Source organism: Anopheles funestus, chromosome 2RL (assembly GCF_943734845.2).
Source record: "Anopheles funestus chromosome 2RL, idAnoFuneDA-416_04, whole genome shotgun sequence".
Taxonomy (NCBI): Eukaryota; Metazoa; Arthropoda; class Insecta; order Diptera; family Culicidae; genus Anopheles; species Anopheles funestus.
The window spans coordinates 38831525-38844157 of NC_064598.1; the positions used below are offsets into that span (position 1 = coordinate 38831525).

At 42.6% G+C, this 12633-nt stretch overlaps 5 protein-coding genes across 9 annotated transcripts; 3 read left to right on the forward strand and 2 right to left on the reverse strand.

Moving 5' to 3' along the window:
• The first annotated feature begins 7 nt into the window (after positions 1-7).
• LOC125761914 (uncharacterized) lies at positions 8-2187 on the forward strand. Its single transcript, XM_049423504.1, has 2 exons — positions 8-1824; positions 1889-2187. The coding sequence occupies exons 1-2, from the start codon at positions 900-902 to the stop codon at positions 2083-2085; spliced, it is 1122 nt and encodes a 373-aa protein (XP_049279461.1). The 5' UTR covers positions 8-899; the 3' UTR covers positions 2086-2187.
• LOC125761911 (uncharacterized) lies at positions 2165-5349 on the reverse strand. 2 transcript variants are annotated; one of them, XM_049423498.1, is made up of 2 exons: positions 4235-5349; positions 2165-3720 (listed from the first exon to the last, which is right to left on the reverse strand). In XM_049423498.1, the coding sequence occupies exon 2, from the start codon at positions 3718-3720 to the stop codon at positions 2314-2316; it is 1407 nt and encodes a 468-aa protein (XP_049279455.1). In that variant the 5' UTR covers positions 4235-5349; the 3' UTR covers positions 2165-2313. The 2 variants fall into 2 exon arrangements, with proteins under 2 accessions (XP_049279455.1, XP_049279456.1); XM_049423499.1 differs by having other exon boundaries at positions 3796-5349.
• A 47-nt stretch (positions 5350-5396) lies between these two features.
• LOC125761917 (uncharacterized) lies at positions 5397-7522 on the reverse strand. Of its 3 annotated transcripts, none has more exons than XM_049423511.1 (4): positions 7436-7522; positions 6720-6834; positions 5786-6161; positions 5397-5595 (listed from the first exon to the last, which is right to left on the reverse strand). In XM_049423511.1, the coding sequence occupies exons 1-4, from the start codon at positions 7452-7454 to the stop codon at positions 5473-5475; spliced, it is 633 nt and encodes a 210-aa protein (XP_049279468.1). In that variant the 5' UTR covers positions 7455-7522; the 3' UTR covers positions 5397-5472. The 3 variants fall into 3 exon arrangements, with proteins under 3 accessions (XP_049279468.1, XP_049279466.1, XP_049279465.1); XM_049423509.1 differs by lacking the exon at positions 7436-7522 and adding an exon at positions 6934-7308 and having other exon boundaries at positions 5398-5595; XM_049423508.1 differs by lacking the exon at positions 7436-7522 and having other exon boundaries at positions 5398-5595; positions 6720-7308.
• On the forward strand, positions 7331-9758 carry LOC125761902 (DNA helicase MCM8-like). Of its 2 annotated transcripts, none has more exons than XM_049423470.1 (2): positions 7331-9128; positions 9192-9758. In XM_049423470.1, the coding sequence occupies exons 1-2, from the start codon at positions 7331-7333 to the stop codon at positions 9686-9688; spliced, it is 2295 nt and encodes a 764-aa protein (XP_049279427.1). In that variant the 3' UTR covers positions 9689-9758. The 2 variants fall into 2 exon arrangements, with proteins under 2 accessions (XP_049279427.1, XP_049279426.1); XM_049423469.1 differs by having other exon boundaries at positions 7331-7541; positions 7605-9758.
• Positions 9759-9828: 70 nt separating this feature from the next.
• LOC125761901 (DNA helicase MCM8-like) lies at positions 9829-12590 on the forward strand. Its single transcript, XM_049423468.1, has 3 exons — positions 9829-10258; positions 10326-12008; positions 12078-12590. Exons 1-3 carry the CDS (start codon positions 9952-9954, stop codon positions 12584-12586), a joined length of 2499 nt encoding a protein of 832 aa, XP_049279425.1. The 5' UTR covers positions 9829-9951; the 3' UTR covers positions 12587-12590.
• Positions 12591-12633: the final 43 nt, after the last annotated feature.

Consider the following 12633-nt stretch of genomic DNA (forward strand, 5'->3'; position numbering starts at 1 on the left):
GACTAACCCCTAATGAAGTTGTGGTATGATTTAAATACTCTTTGCTTCTTACGACTATCTTCAATCAATGGTCAAAAATGATAGTGTAATTTTTTTAATAGTTTTAGTAGTAATTTACGTTCAGTTGGCGGCCCAAATGAGATGGGCGAAGACATACTCGCGTAATGTGTTGATCATTCTTATCAGTGAACTAGCATTGTTCATTGCCAAATGAACATTTGATATTTTGCCAAGATGCTGGAGAATACTACCAATGTTTGTTTCTTTGACCTTCTGGCTCGTGTTTTCTGTGGTTTCGAATCAGTTTTCTTGGAAATCTATTTTAAATCTGTTGTGTTACCAAATCCTTCTTGGAATCGGCTTAGACATCGTTCTGAAGTTCAAATCATACATTGTCGAAAATGTTGAGACTAACGCCGAAAGGTTATCATTAAGGGCTGACTCCTACCGAAGTTGTGGTATGATTTAAATACTTTTTCCTTCTTAAAACTATCTTTAATCAATGGTCAAAAATGATAGTGTAATTTTTTTAATAGTTTTAGTAGTAGTTTATGTTCAGTTGGCGGTCCAAATGAGATGGGCGAAGACATACTCGCGTAATGTGTTGATCATTCTTATCAGTGAACTAGCATTGTTCATTGCCAAATGAACATTAGATGTTTTACCAAGATGCTGGAGAATCAGTTTTCTTGGAAATCTTTTTTAAATCTCGTGGTGTTACTAAATCCTTCTTGGAATCGGTTTAGAAATCGTTCTGAAGTTCAAATCATACATTCTCGAAAATGTTGAGGTTAACGCCGAAAGGTTATCATTAAGGGTTGTACGTGAAATTCGTGATCACTAATGGTCGTCGTCGGTTCAGTTTAAATCTGGAACGGTAATCGTGCTGACGTCTTGGAATGTTTCACGGAAGTTGGATTGTTTCGTCGTGGATCGTGGTGCTTTTGGCACAACAGGACCTTGCTGAAACCTCACCGAAAAGTGTTTCAATTCCGAGCGTTTGTTTCAACGGGGCATACGATAATGTGGGAAATTGTGTTTGCAATCCCGGTTTCAGTGAATACAAGGGCAACTGTTTTTTAACTAGCGTTTCATCGTCCTGCCCATCGGGTTCTATATTATGGAATGGAAATTGTCAACCAAAAGCTCTTCCACCGATGCAGGATATAATTCCAGCGAAGCACACGTACGTCGTTGTGCCTCCGTTGCGTGTTTCGTTATTGAGCCCGAATCAGACAGATCCACTCGATCCGACATTCACAGAGGAGGCAGCATCAGATGATGAAGAGGGCGAAGAGGACCACGTGTATATGCCACCGGTTCGAGATCATTATTTTAACGTGAGCTACCAGAAAATTGTTAACAACCATAATGTTATTAATAACGATACGACTCATAACACGCACAACGTGAATAACGTCGTAGTTCACTTAACCCGCAAAAAACCAAACGGTGTCATAAAAACGGTGGTGATAAGAAATAATGAAACGACCGTATATGAAGAAGAACCGAGTGAAAAGCATTCTACTAAAACAGATGATTCCAAAAAAGAGGACTGCCCAGAGGAACCTACTACAACGCAAGCGCCCATCGAGAATGTAACATGTTGTACGATCGTTTCTCCGAGAGTTTGCCGAAAGCAGACGGACGAGTGGGTTTGCTTTCACCGGAAGCAGTACGTATGCAGCAAGTTTTGCACCGCAAAGATAATGTATTTAAGACCTAGGGAACCAAGGTACCGAGATCCTTGGCTGATTATGCCACCGATGAAGAACCCCTTCGCACGATTAAATCTTTGCCATTCGGGAGTGTGCCCCCGACCAGGTAGGCTGACGTACATTGTGTCTGTGCCATGTGCTGTCACAATATGATGCGTTAAAAATTTCAGATTGTTCCGGTTGTCTTCGAGGAAGGAGCCAGTGCCATCCGATGTGTTATACGTACGACTGCATGCAGGACGATAGCTGCCACTATATTGATCAGAAGTTGATCTGCAATGATAAACCGATGCAGGTATGTGCGCTGCTGGATGATGAAGCTATCGCAATGCAACCACCACAAAACCAAACAAAACCAATTGAATAACTTATAGATAGGGTGATGCTTTGTGAATGCGCGAGGCACACTAATAATTAGTTACTTTAAGAAAATTACACAATAAAATAATCGTCCTCGTCGATTTTAAAGCTACTCTTTACTACCTTTATTAATGTACGGTTTTGGATGCATTGCATTACCTGTCTGGAACTATTTAAATACGATCAACTAAGTTTGGCTTTTAGACTATTGGTCAAGCAATGTATGGCTTTATGACTATTCTTCATCATCATGTTCGTCTACGAAATATACTTCATTATTCGCATTACCACCTCCTGAGCCATAATCATCCATTTCCTCTTCGGTCGTCAAACTTGCAGCAGTGGTAGTAGTGTTCTTCTCCTTCCATTTTAATTCATAATGCGGATGGGAAGCTGGAGCCGCCATGTAAGGATTATCAATTTCTTGTGTACAATTCTTCACCGTTATAGTCGTACCGTCCGTCACTACGGCACATTTGGCCGTCGGTATGCCCCAATCATCAGAAAACTCGTCCGTGGTGTGTAAATCGTCCAAATCGTAATACATCATGTTGGATGGATCGAGCGCCGGTTCAAACGATTGGCTGCCCACATTTCCCCAAGCTGGATCGATCCGATCATGTCCGTAGCAACCGTATGCACAATTTTCGTAGCTGTCCGCACAGTTGCCGGTAACGAAACAGGGTGCCTGATGATAATAGAAAGGACGCAGGACTGGTCCACGCCTATACTTTGGACCAACGTCGAACGCGTCATCATAACACCCACGGCACTGGTCCTGCATTCTCGAATGCCCGTTAAATGCTTCGTAACCATACCCATAGTGGTCGTAGCATCCTGCACATACAACACTCATGTTGGCCACCTTTCCGCATACTACGTATGGCCACTCGTCAACGTACACACAGGTAGGTTTATCCGGCTGGGGTACGTAGGCGATCCTCTCCTTACAGTCACCTGTATTGCGGTTGCATCGTTTCCGCTTCTGAATGTGAACAACCTTGGAGGTGCATTGAGGACCACAGGTTCGGAATTTGTGATGCTTGCATCGAACACCTTGCGTTGACGTATGGCAGCTTTTGGGCCGTACAGCCGTACAGCATGGCTCCGTTTCGGAATCAGTGTCCTCGTCCGGTGCCACATCGGTAAGATTCGTATATACATGAATGTTGTTCACGTTGGTGTTGTTAAGCGTGGTCGGCATGTGTATGTGATTAGTGTTATTCACTATGTTGGTGAGGCGAATGACTGTCGTGACATTGACGGGCACACGATAGTGCACACTGTTTTCGTAGTCTTCCGTTTCATCGTCGATGTCATTCGTATCGGGACGAACGATGACAGTGCGATCCAGGTTCTTCAGCATGGGTGTCCGGATGGTTGCCAATGGTTCGACAGGCACTAGTATTTGAAACGGCTTTACTGTTTGTATTACTGGTTCGACTATCATCGGTAGGCAAGGCAAGGTTTGCCTTTTCTCCCGAGACGCTTTTACCTCTTCAATGCAATCCCTATATGCTTCATATTCGGTTTGTTCGCAAACAGTTTCTTCCACTTGCTGCAGTTCACATGGTGTTGGGGCACCGTTTATGCTACTACCGCCAAGACAAATCACCATTACCACAAACACTAGAAGATTCATCTGCAACGAATAATAGAAAGTAATATTATAAAATAAAAGAAATCGTCATTGTTTTTTTTTTTTTGGAAAACTGACTTCAACAGTTACAATGTGGGTTTTTGGTTTCTTCAAAATTTATCAGTTTAAACTAATTTTCCAACACTTTAATCATGGCGGTATTGGTGATCAATTATTTCTGCATCAACAATTTCCGGCAACCAATACATCAAGCTCTATGACACACGCGTCCACACATCGGTCAAAAATGACACAATATTGATATCACCAACGATGGTGTTTCGCATTTTCTTATCTTTCTAAGCATTCGCAAACTTTATATTTCGCCGCATCGAATGTCGACAGCTGGACAATAAGCTTCACCATGAAGCGTTTGACAGAAAAACAGGTCTTTTTTGTCTTTACATAACGCATTCTTTTCTGATGGACCATCTGCATCTGCAGCTATAGCTCAAGATTTTATATGCTTTACGAATGTTACTGAAACAGGTTGCTCCAAAGCCTGTGCTGCACTGACCTCTGAGAAGATTAGTATTCAGGACCCAGTATGGACCTACAACGATGCACGCTTGGGAAAGAACTGAAAGCCACAGCTGGTCCGGTCTGGCTAAAGTCGCTTTTTTCGGCCGTCTTTTGTTATCGCCTGCAGTAGGTCTGATATTGGAAGATATCATTTCTTTATCTTGTAAACCAACGAGTGAGTACTCAGCCTGGGAGGTATTTAACCATTCTAGCGAAATGGCTGAGAAAAAAAACGCAATGATAGTTGGTTTAATGCATTAGTGCTGTTTACAGGTATGGAAGGAAGATGATTTTCTCAACAACAACAAAAAGTCGCAATATCAGTAAAACCAACAGTCCTGTGTACGTAAGAATTAGTGTTTTGCGATCCAGATAGAAAAGCTAACCAAATGACTACATATCAGATACATATCAATTAGAGTTTGATTCCTCCTTTGAATGCCATGAGTTTTTGGTCTTGTTTAAGCAAAAGTATTTGCCTTGTCGCACTGCGATAAGGATAATGCGTTGGATTATGTTTTAACGTTTTATCAATAACGGAAAGCTTACAGCCATACTTACCCCTTACTTGTCTACTTAATGTATGTTTCCAGTCCCTGCCACGGGGCAACGGTTTGGCCTTGGTGTTTTTTTCTTGTTTTTTATTTGTTGGTTGTAAACCATATATTATTACCGTATTTTAGCGTGTATATCGACCCCTCCAGATGAGTTATCCAAGATTTTGGAAAAACCTTTTTTTTCTTTTTATTTAATAATTGGAACAATTTTATTGTTACAATTAATTTTGAACATTACAATTCATAGTAATCTTCCATTTCGTCCTCAATGGTGTTTTCATACTGGTGTTGCGCAGTGGTCCAAAATGCTTCTCTGCATTTTTTTTTATTGGAATCGTTTTGTGCGCGATTTCGCGATTTTGATGATGAGTGACAAATTTTGTCAAAACAAAAACAAATTATTCAGTTATCAGAATAAAGTTTCGAATTGATCAATTTTAAAACGACCGTTAATCGATTAAGCTGAAACGGAAAAGTTACTACCCGTGTATAATGACCCCCTTAATCGACTATGGTCCTTTTTTGGCCTAAAAGGGGGTCGTTATACACGCTAAAATACGGTAGTTAGAAATCAGATCAGAAATCAGATTAGATATCATTAGCAATAGCATTTTTTTCTCCTTTTTATTGAAACACTAAATGATTGTCTCGTTTTCTAAGAATCTTTCCTTCGTAATCAGCAATTGTAACAAACGTCAGGAAATGTTATTTCGTCGATGACCGCTCTCAGTAGATTTTGAAAATTCCAATTCCTGAATGAGGCTATCATGTTGTCGCGAAACTCAAAATTCGTCATTATCTGCAATGATTGATTGAAAATAATGCGTAATGGTAACAGTTTCGAAGAACAGAATCAGTGTAATTACTCAACGTCTCTTTACATGTAATCGATTAACGAATGAACAAGAACAACAGCAACAACGATTAGAAACATTCAAACATTATTCAAACATTATTGCGAGATGGCAGTTACATGAAAAAATACTAACCGCTCTGGAGATTAACTGCACATACTTGTTGTTGGGATAACCTACAGTGACGATTTTGTTCGAATTATCAATGGACATGAACTGTAGCGAGCCGGTGGGTTCGGTGGAGTTGAAATACTTCGTTACCTTCAACGGGAAATCAAACTGATTGTACGTGACGTACAGTGTGCCCGTCCCTTGATACTCTTTTAAGTACGCCTGAAAGTCCAGTACCACGCCAATGCCGTGCCACTTTAAAGTCCCTTGTATTGTTACTTCCGTGTTGAGAAATATTTCCGAAAACTTTTGCTCATCAAACTCGATCGAATCGATCTTGGCGAGGAAGGCAGAGTGAAACGATACATTGCCATGTATGGACAGCCCTTTGTCGGTGATCCTGTAAAGAAATGTAGATGGTACATCCGGTCATCTATTTTTGTTTGTTCTTTTTGTTTGCGTGAATTTTGATACTAATATGATTCTATTGAGTAATGGCAATTGGAGGATTTGTTGTTTTGTTTCTTAAGTTTGTTGTTTTTCACACCACCGGGCCGCCCCAATTGGATGATTTGTCGTAAAATAATAATTATAGTATTCATTAATCAAGCTCATTACATCACAATAGTACTAGTTTACGGCGCACTAATTGCTCACATTTTGGACGATCTGGAGGTGTAGATGATAGCGGCGCCAGTGCTAAGTGACGTGTATCAAATTCAATCCGGACCTTACCCCCAGGACGCAGGACTGACGAATATCTCGGATATAGATTAAAGCCATGGAAAACCCCGCACCCCGGCGGGCCAACTCCTCTTGAAGTTGTAGAGCCACAAAAGAAAAATAATTCCTCTAAATAGTGGCAAAGCTACCGATGTTGATAAGCTAAGGTTAATTTATCACCACTGATACATGACATCAATAGCATTACACTATGTATGTAGGTTTTGGTACTTACTCAATAGGTGCAACGTAATCTGCGATAGGTAGTGAGTTCCCAGAAATGTATCTACCTTCCAATATTTCCACTACGCGCTTTGCAACCTTCTCCAGGTAGGGACGTGCCCCAATCACTACGTAAATGCAATAGATCGAAACCATGATTAGATACAGAATTAAGTTCATACACTTTGTGTGTGTGTTTTTTTTTTCTTCGTAACTATAAACCATACCAACTACAGCACCATCAACATGAACAGGCCAGAGTAGAAAAATTCCTACCAAAGTAAGCCAACCGAAGTTACGTAAAAACACTTTAAAAGTTATACGCATGATTTTAAACTACGCTATAAAGGCAACGTTTAACTTTTGGGGAAATAAAATCATCTGGATTAAAGGCTATATATTTAGGGTATCGTTTGGAACAAAGCGTCGTTATCTTATCAAAGATCGATGTTAAACCGTTCAGATGAGACACCAACACGGTTACAAATATTTGATTTACAACGCTCAGCAACTTGCTCTCACAACGTGTGCTCTTCTTTGTATGTACTCACTGCACTCTCTCACGCATTCAACAAAGTAAGCGCTGGTTTCGATTTAGAGCATAGTATTGTGCGTCAGTTGGGCATGTTGATCTTCACCATGGACAAGCAAAACATATTTCGAACACCGTTTAGTGATCGCGAGTGCAATAGTACAGGAGTTTTTTCACAACTTCAGAATGGACATTACTCATCACAAGGCAGCTCATTATTGACAGGGTTTAATGCCACTTCAAACCACGCTGCACATGTTTCTTCCGATCGTATCGGTTGGCAACTGTACTTCCCGGGCGAAGGTAATTTTAAAGCGTTTCAAATATATGCTTTCACTACTACCATATCATTGCTAACTTTTGCAGATTTGTGTTCATTGCGGACAATAACAAAACACGTACGATGCTTGGAGCAACACTATACGGACTTTGTTGGCAATTATTCCCCATCGGAAGTGGAGCGCTGCAGAAGCTTTGAGTTTAAGCTGCAGCTTGCTGAGACTGATTTGTTTCTAAAGAATTCGTGGCCAAATTTTGAAGGAGATTTGAAAGAATGCCCTGAATACACTATAGCCTGTATCGGACTTGCCATGTATCGGTTTGTAGCGGCACAGCGTAAACATACACACGGTCCACCAACACCTGAACGCGGATTACCGAAGATATGTCCACGTATAAATTACTTTGGTCCTGAAATATCAATCGGTACCATCGATAGTCGGTATGCAGACAGGCTGATAACGATTCGTGGCATAATTACTCGCATAAGCCAGCAATATGATAATGCTACGTGGAGAACTTACAAATGTAAACACTGTAACGATACAATAGTTTTGTCGCAGCTGGGCGAATTTTATACATGCTCCAACTGCAAAGTGGGAGGTGGAATAGAATTTATTAACACGTCTGTTTGGAATCGAACTGACACCCACAGAAACTTTACCATACAGGGAACGATATTACATTCAAGGTCTAGTAATGCCCTTGATGTGTTAGTACCAGATGGTAGCGGGAGTAAGCTTTTCCCTGGAGCTGATGTGAGTGTAACAGGCATTTTAAAGACCATTTCTACAGAAAAACATGCAACACATATGTTCTTGCAAACGGTTTGCATGCGCACCAACAGTAGTAAGCCTAACGATGTTGATGTAGAACCAACGTTTAATGCAATCGACTTACAAGCCATCAGAGAAATTCAATCTGAACCATTTCCATTCCAGCTAATGGTACAATCCATCTGTCCTTATGTGAAAGGAATGGAGACAATTAAAGCTGGTTTGCTTCTAGCGCTATTCAGTACTACCTGCGACACACATGTACTACTAGCTGGTACAGAGTGTGAAATGGCACGACAGCTGATTGAATGTTTCGTATCTGCATCACCAAAAGGAATACTGATAAACGATTCCAGTCAGACACTTGATTTAGCCGTGAAACGTTTTCATGCCGGACAAGAAGATCCAGCGGTATTGGCCAATTTAGGCCTCTGTGGTAAAGAAATTGATAAGTTACACGCGTTGGAAAAGATACTAAGTGGTGGTGTAACCAGTACAAAACATTACAGTGCAAGCTATAATCAGGAAGTTCCGGCTCGAATCAACTTGCTAGCAACGGTATGTCCTAACCAAGGGATGTTTGAAGTTAGCAAACCTTTCCTGGACCATTTCAACATTCCCCGCGCGTTTGTGGAAAGGTTTGCACTGGTATTTCAAATGGAAGACACATTCGATCCAGGAGAAGAGCTTATCTGCTACAACGGTGTGCGCCTACATTTCGAAAAACCCTCAACAACTAAATGTAGCGTAGAAATACCTTTGGTGAGAAAACTTAAGCTAATCTCTGGTGACCATTTCGATCCTTTGCCCATAGAACTAATGCGGAAGTATATAGGTATTTGTGATAGTAACATGATTATATTTGCAAGTTTAATCTATAGTTGCATTTTCTTTCTAGATTATGCTCGTCAACATTGCAATCCGGAATTTACTGATGAGTCAACAAAGCTGTTGGAGGGCTTCTTCTCCCAGATGTATTCGATGCCTCAATGGCTAAACATGACAAATGGAATGAAAATTGCGCAAATTCAAAACATGGTCCGCGCTAGGGCAAGGATTGATCTTTCTGCCGAAATAACCACAGAGCATGTGATGGATACCATTCGGATTGTAAGTCGCAGCTGGTACGACAAGTACGATACGGACGATCGTAATCCATCGGTGAAATTACCTGCCAAACAGCGAACAACGAAAACGGCGACTGTTCGCAAATTTCTTGATGTTTTGCGAAATCAGTCTGTGGAGTTGAACAAAAAGTTATTCACCCTGAACGATCTTCGGAAGTTGATCAACGAAGTTGGTGTGCCAGGGGTGGAAGATGAAATCGTGGAAAGGCTAAACATGCAAGGCTATCTGCTAAAGAAAAGTGAAGGTCTCTATGAGCTCCTTGTTTGAGCAGCTTTGTGCAGCATGTGTAGGAAATTGTAAATTTTGCATTGTTGTACAGCAAATGTGTTAACTTATCGATAAACGTTTAATTTTCCCATAGTTAACAATCTATAATTGATGATGTTTTGTTAACGAATTGTTTAAATTTCAAATACTACTGACAATTGTGCAAACGTCAAAGACGGGCGTACGCAATTTTGACAGTTCATTGAGACAGTTGGCTGTTGTTGTTTGCATTTAAAACCGCGGTCGCGAAGTACGGCTCGGCCATGGCAGATAATCCAACAGCGAATAATCCAACACAAAATAAAACGAACGATGCTGGACCATCTAATCGCCGTGGCGGTTCCTCACGTGGACGTACTGGTTGGCGTGGTAATTGGCGAGGAGGTTACCGGGGATATCGTCACCAAACTAATGTGTCCAGAGAAAAGCAGGTAGGCTTTGCACTGCCATCGTCTTCCGGGGAAAGCGCTTTGGGATCAGGCAGTATCACTCCCACAGCATCGATTTCTACAAGCATAGGAAATGGTACATGTGAATACGTCGGATGGAAGTTATACTTCCCCAAAGAAGGTAGAGTAGTAGAATTGTGAATATATAGAATTTGTTTACAACGGTTCAGTAACGCTCTTGTTAACAGATTATTCAAGCGGATCTAAGACAGTTCATCATATACGAGCGATGCAGAAACATTACAAGGAATTTGCAGACCTGTACGATCTTCCACAGGTGAAGAATAATTGTTGGTTTGAATTGAAACTAGATGCATGCGACAACGATGCCCAGCTACGTTCTCAATGGTCCACGTTACGACAAGATTTGACAGACAATCCGGAACACGCGCTTGCTTGTATCGGGCTGGCAATGCACCATACGTTAATGAACGGACAGTCGTGCAGTAGCTCTCAAAACGATACAAATCTGTGCCTGCAAACCATCAGACCACGGATAGTGGGATACGGACCGGAGGTTTCGATCGGATCGATAAAAGTGAGCAGCTTCGGCAAGTTGGTCTCCGTACGAGGTACAATCATACGCGCGGGTGCATCACAAATCATGAACACTTGGTGTGCCTTCCGCTGTGCGCAGTGCGGCAATGAGCAGGCAGTGCAGCAGAAGGATGGAATATATACCACACCAACATCGTGCCATAGCGGATGCAAGGCACGCAGCCATTTCGTACTAATGCAAACATCGGTATTCACACGCATGGAAGCTTATCAAACCATTCGTCTGCAGGAAACGACGCAAGGATCGCGGACTGTAGCAGGCAGTGCGGCCAAAAACATCGAAATAGAGCTAACGCATGAAATGGTGGATAGTGTGTGCCCAGGAGACGATGTCACCGTGACAGGTATACTGAAGGCACGGTCACAGGACCCAGATGGTACAGCGAAGGCGAGTCTGTACAAAGCTTACATGCAGGCGGTGTACGTTCGCAGCAACAAGAACGTGCTCGCGAACTGGAATCGTTTGGCGGAATTTACGGATCTAGATATGGAGGCAATACGCATGATAAAGTCAGAACCATCCCCATTCCGGTTGCTGGTACAATCGCTCTGTCCCTCCATTTACGGGCACGAGGTGGTAAAAGCGGGACTCTTGTTAGGTTTGTTCGGTGGTCAAGCCAACACTGCCCGTACACGAGCCGAGATTCACGTGCTAGTCGTTGGTGACCCGGGAATAGGAAAAAGTCAAATTTTACAAAGCTGTGCCAACGTTTCACCAAGGGGAATATTCGTGTGTGGAACCAATTCTTCCAATGTCGGGCTTACGGTAACAGTACGGATGGAAAAGGGTGTCGGTGCGTCGTTGGAAGCGGGCGCCTTAGTACTGGCCGATCAAGGCGTCTGCTGTATCGATGAGTTCGACAAAATGTCCGGCCATCACGGACTGCTGGAGGTAATGGAGCAGCGCTCGGTAAGCGTCGCAAAAGCGGGCGTCATCTGCACGGTCCCCGCAAGGACAACTGTTCTTGCCGCAGCCAATCCTGCCGGTGGGCATTACAACAAGGCGAAAACGGTTTCGGAAAACTTAAAGCTACATCCTGCGCTACTTTCTCGATTCGATTTGGTGTTCATCCTTCTGGATCGTTCGAACGAACGAACGGACAATCTGCTCACCGCACACATCCAAAAGGTTCACGGATTGTCAAAAACTTCCACCACTACGACACCGACCGGCCATCCGTTCTTTGAAGCATCTTCGGCCAGCAGTTTTTCACACGATGAAGACGTAGAACCTCCGTTGGAAGAACGACTCCGGTTAGCACCGGGAGAAAAGATGGATCTTTTGCCAGCGGAACTCGTACAAAAGTATATTGGTAAGGATCACTTTTGCAAAGGCAAGCATGATGTGTTTTGCATTGATGGTGTGTATATATTACTTTTAGGATATGCTCGTAAAAACGTACAACCAAAACTAACGGCAAAAGCGGCGGAGGAGCTGCGTGATTTCTTTGTCGAGCTACGCCGGGCACATCATGAGATGGACATGATTCCCGTCACTACCCGTCAGCTCGAGGGGTTGATAAGGTTAACACAGGCACGGGCAAAGATCGATCTATCACCGGAAGCTACCGTAGCTCATGTGCGTGACGTGTTGGCCATCCTACGGCAAAGTATGCTGGATGTGTTTAGTACCGATGAGGGCGACCTTCAGTTTACCCGCCTTACAAATGGTAGCGGTACCAGCAAAACATCGTTGGTAAGGAAATTTATCCGTGTGTTGGCGTCACGATCGGCAGTTACCGGTTCGACGCTGTTCACGGTGGCCGAATTGAAGCAGGCAATGGTCGCCGGTGGCATTAATGCCAGCTGTAACGAGCTGATCGACACGATGAACATTCAAGGATTTTTGCTAAAGAAAGGACGCGATTGTTACAAATTCATCATTGATTAACGTTTTCATTGCGGTTTGTGTCAGGAAGGATGTCAAACATATTTCGC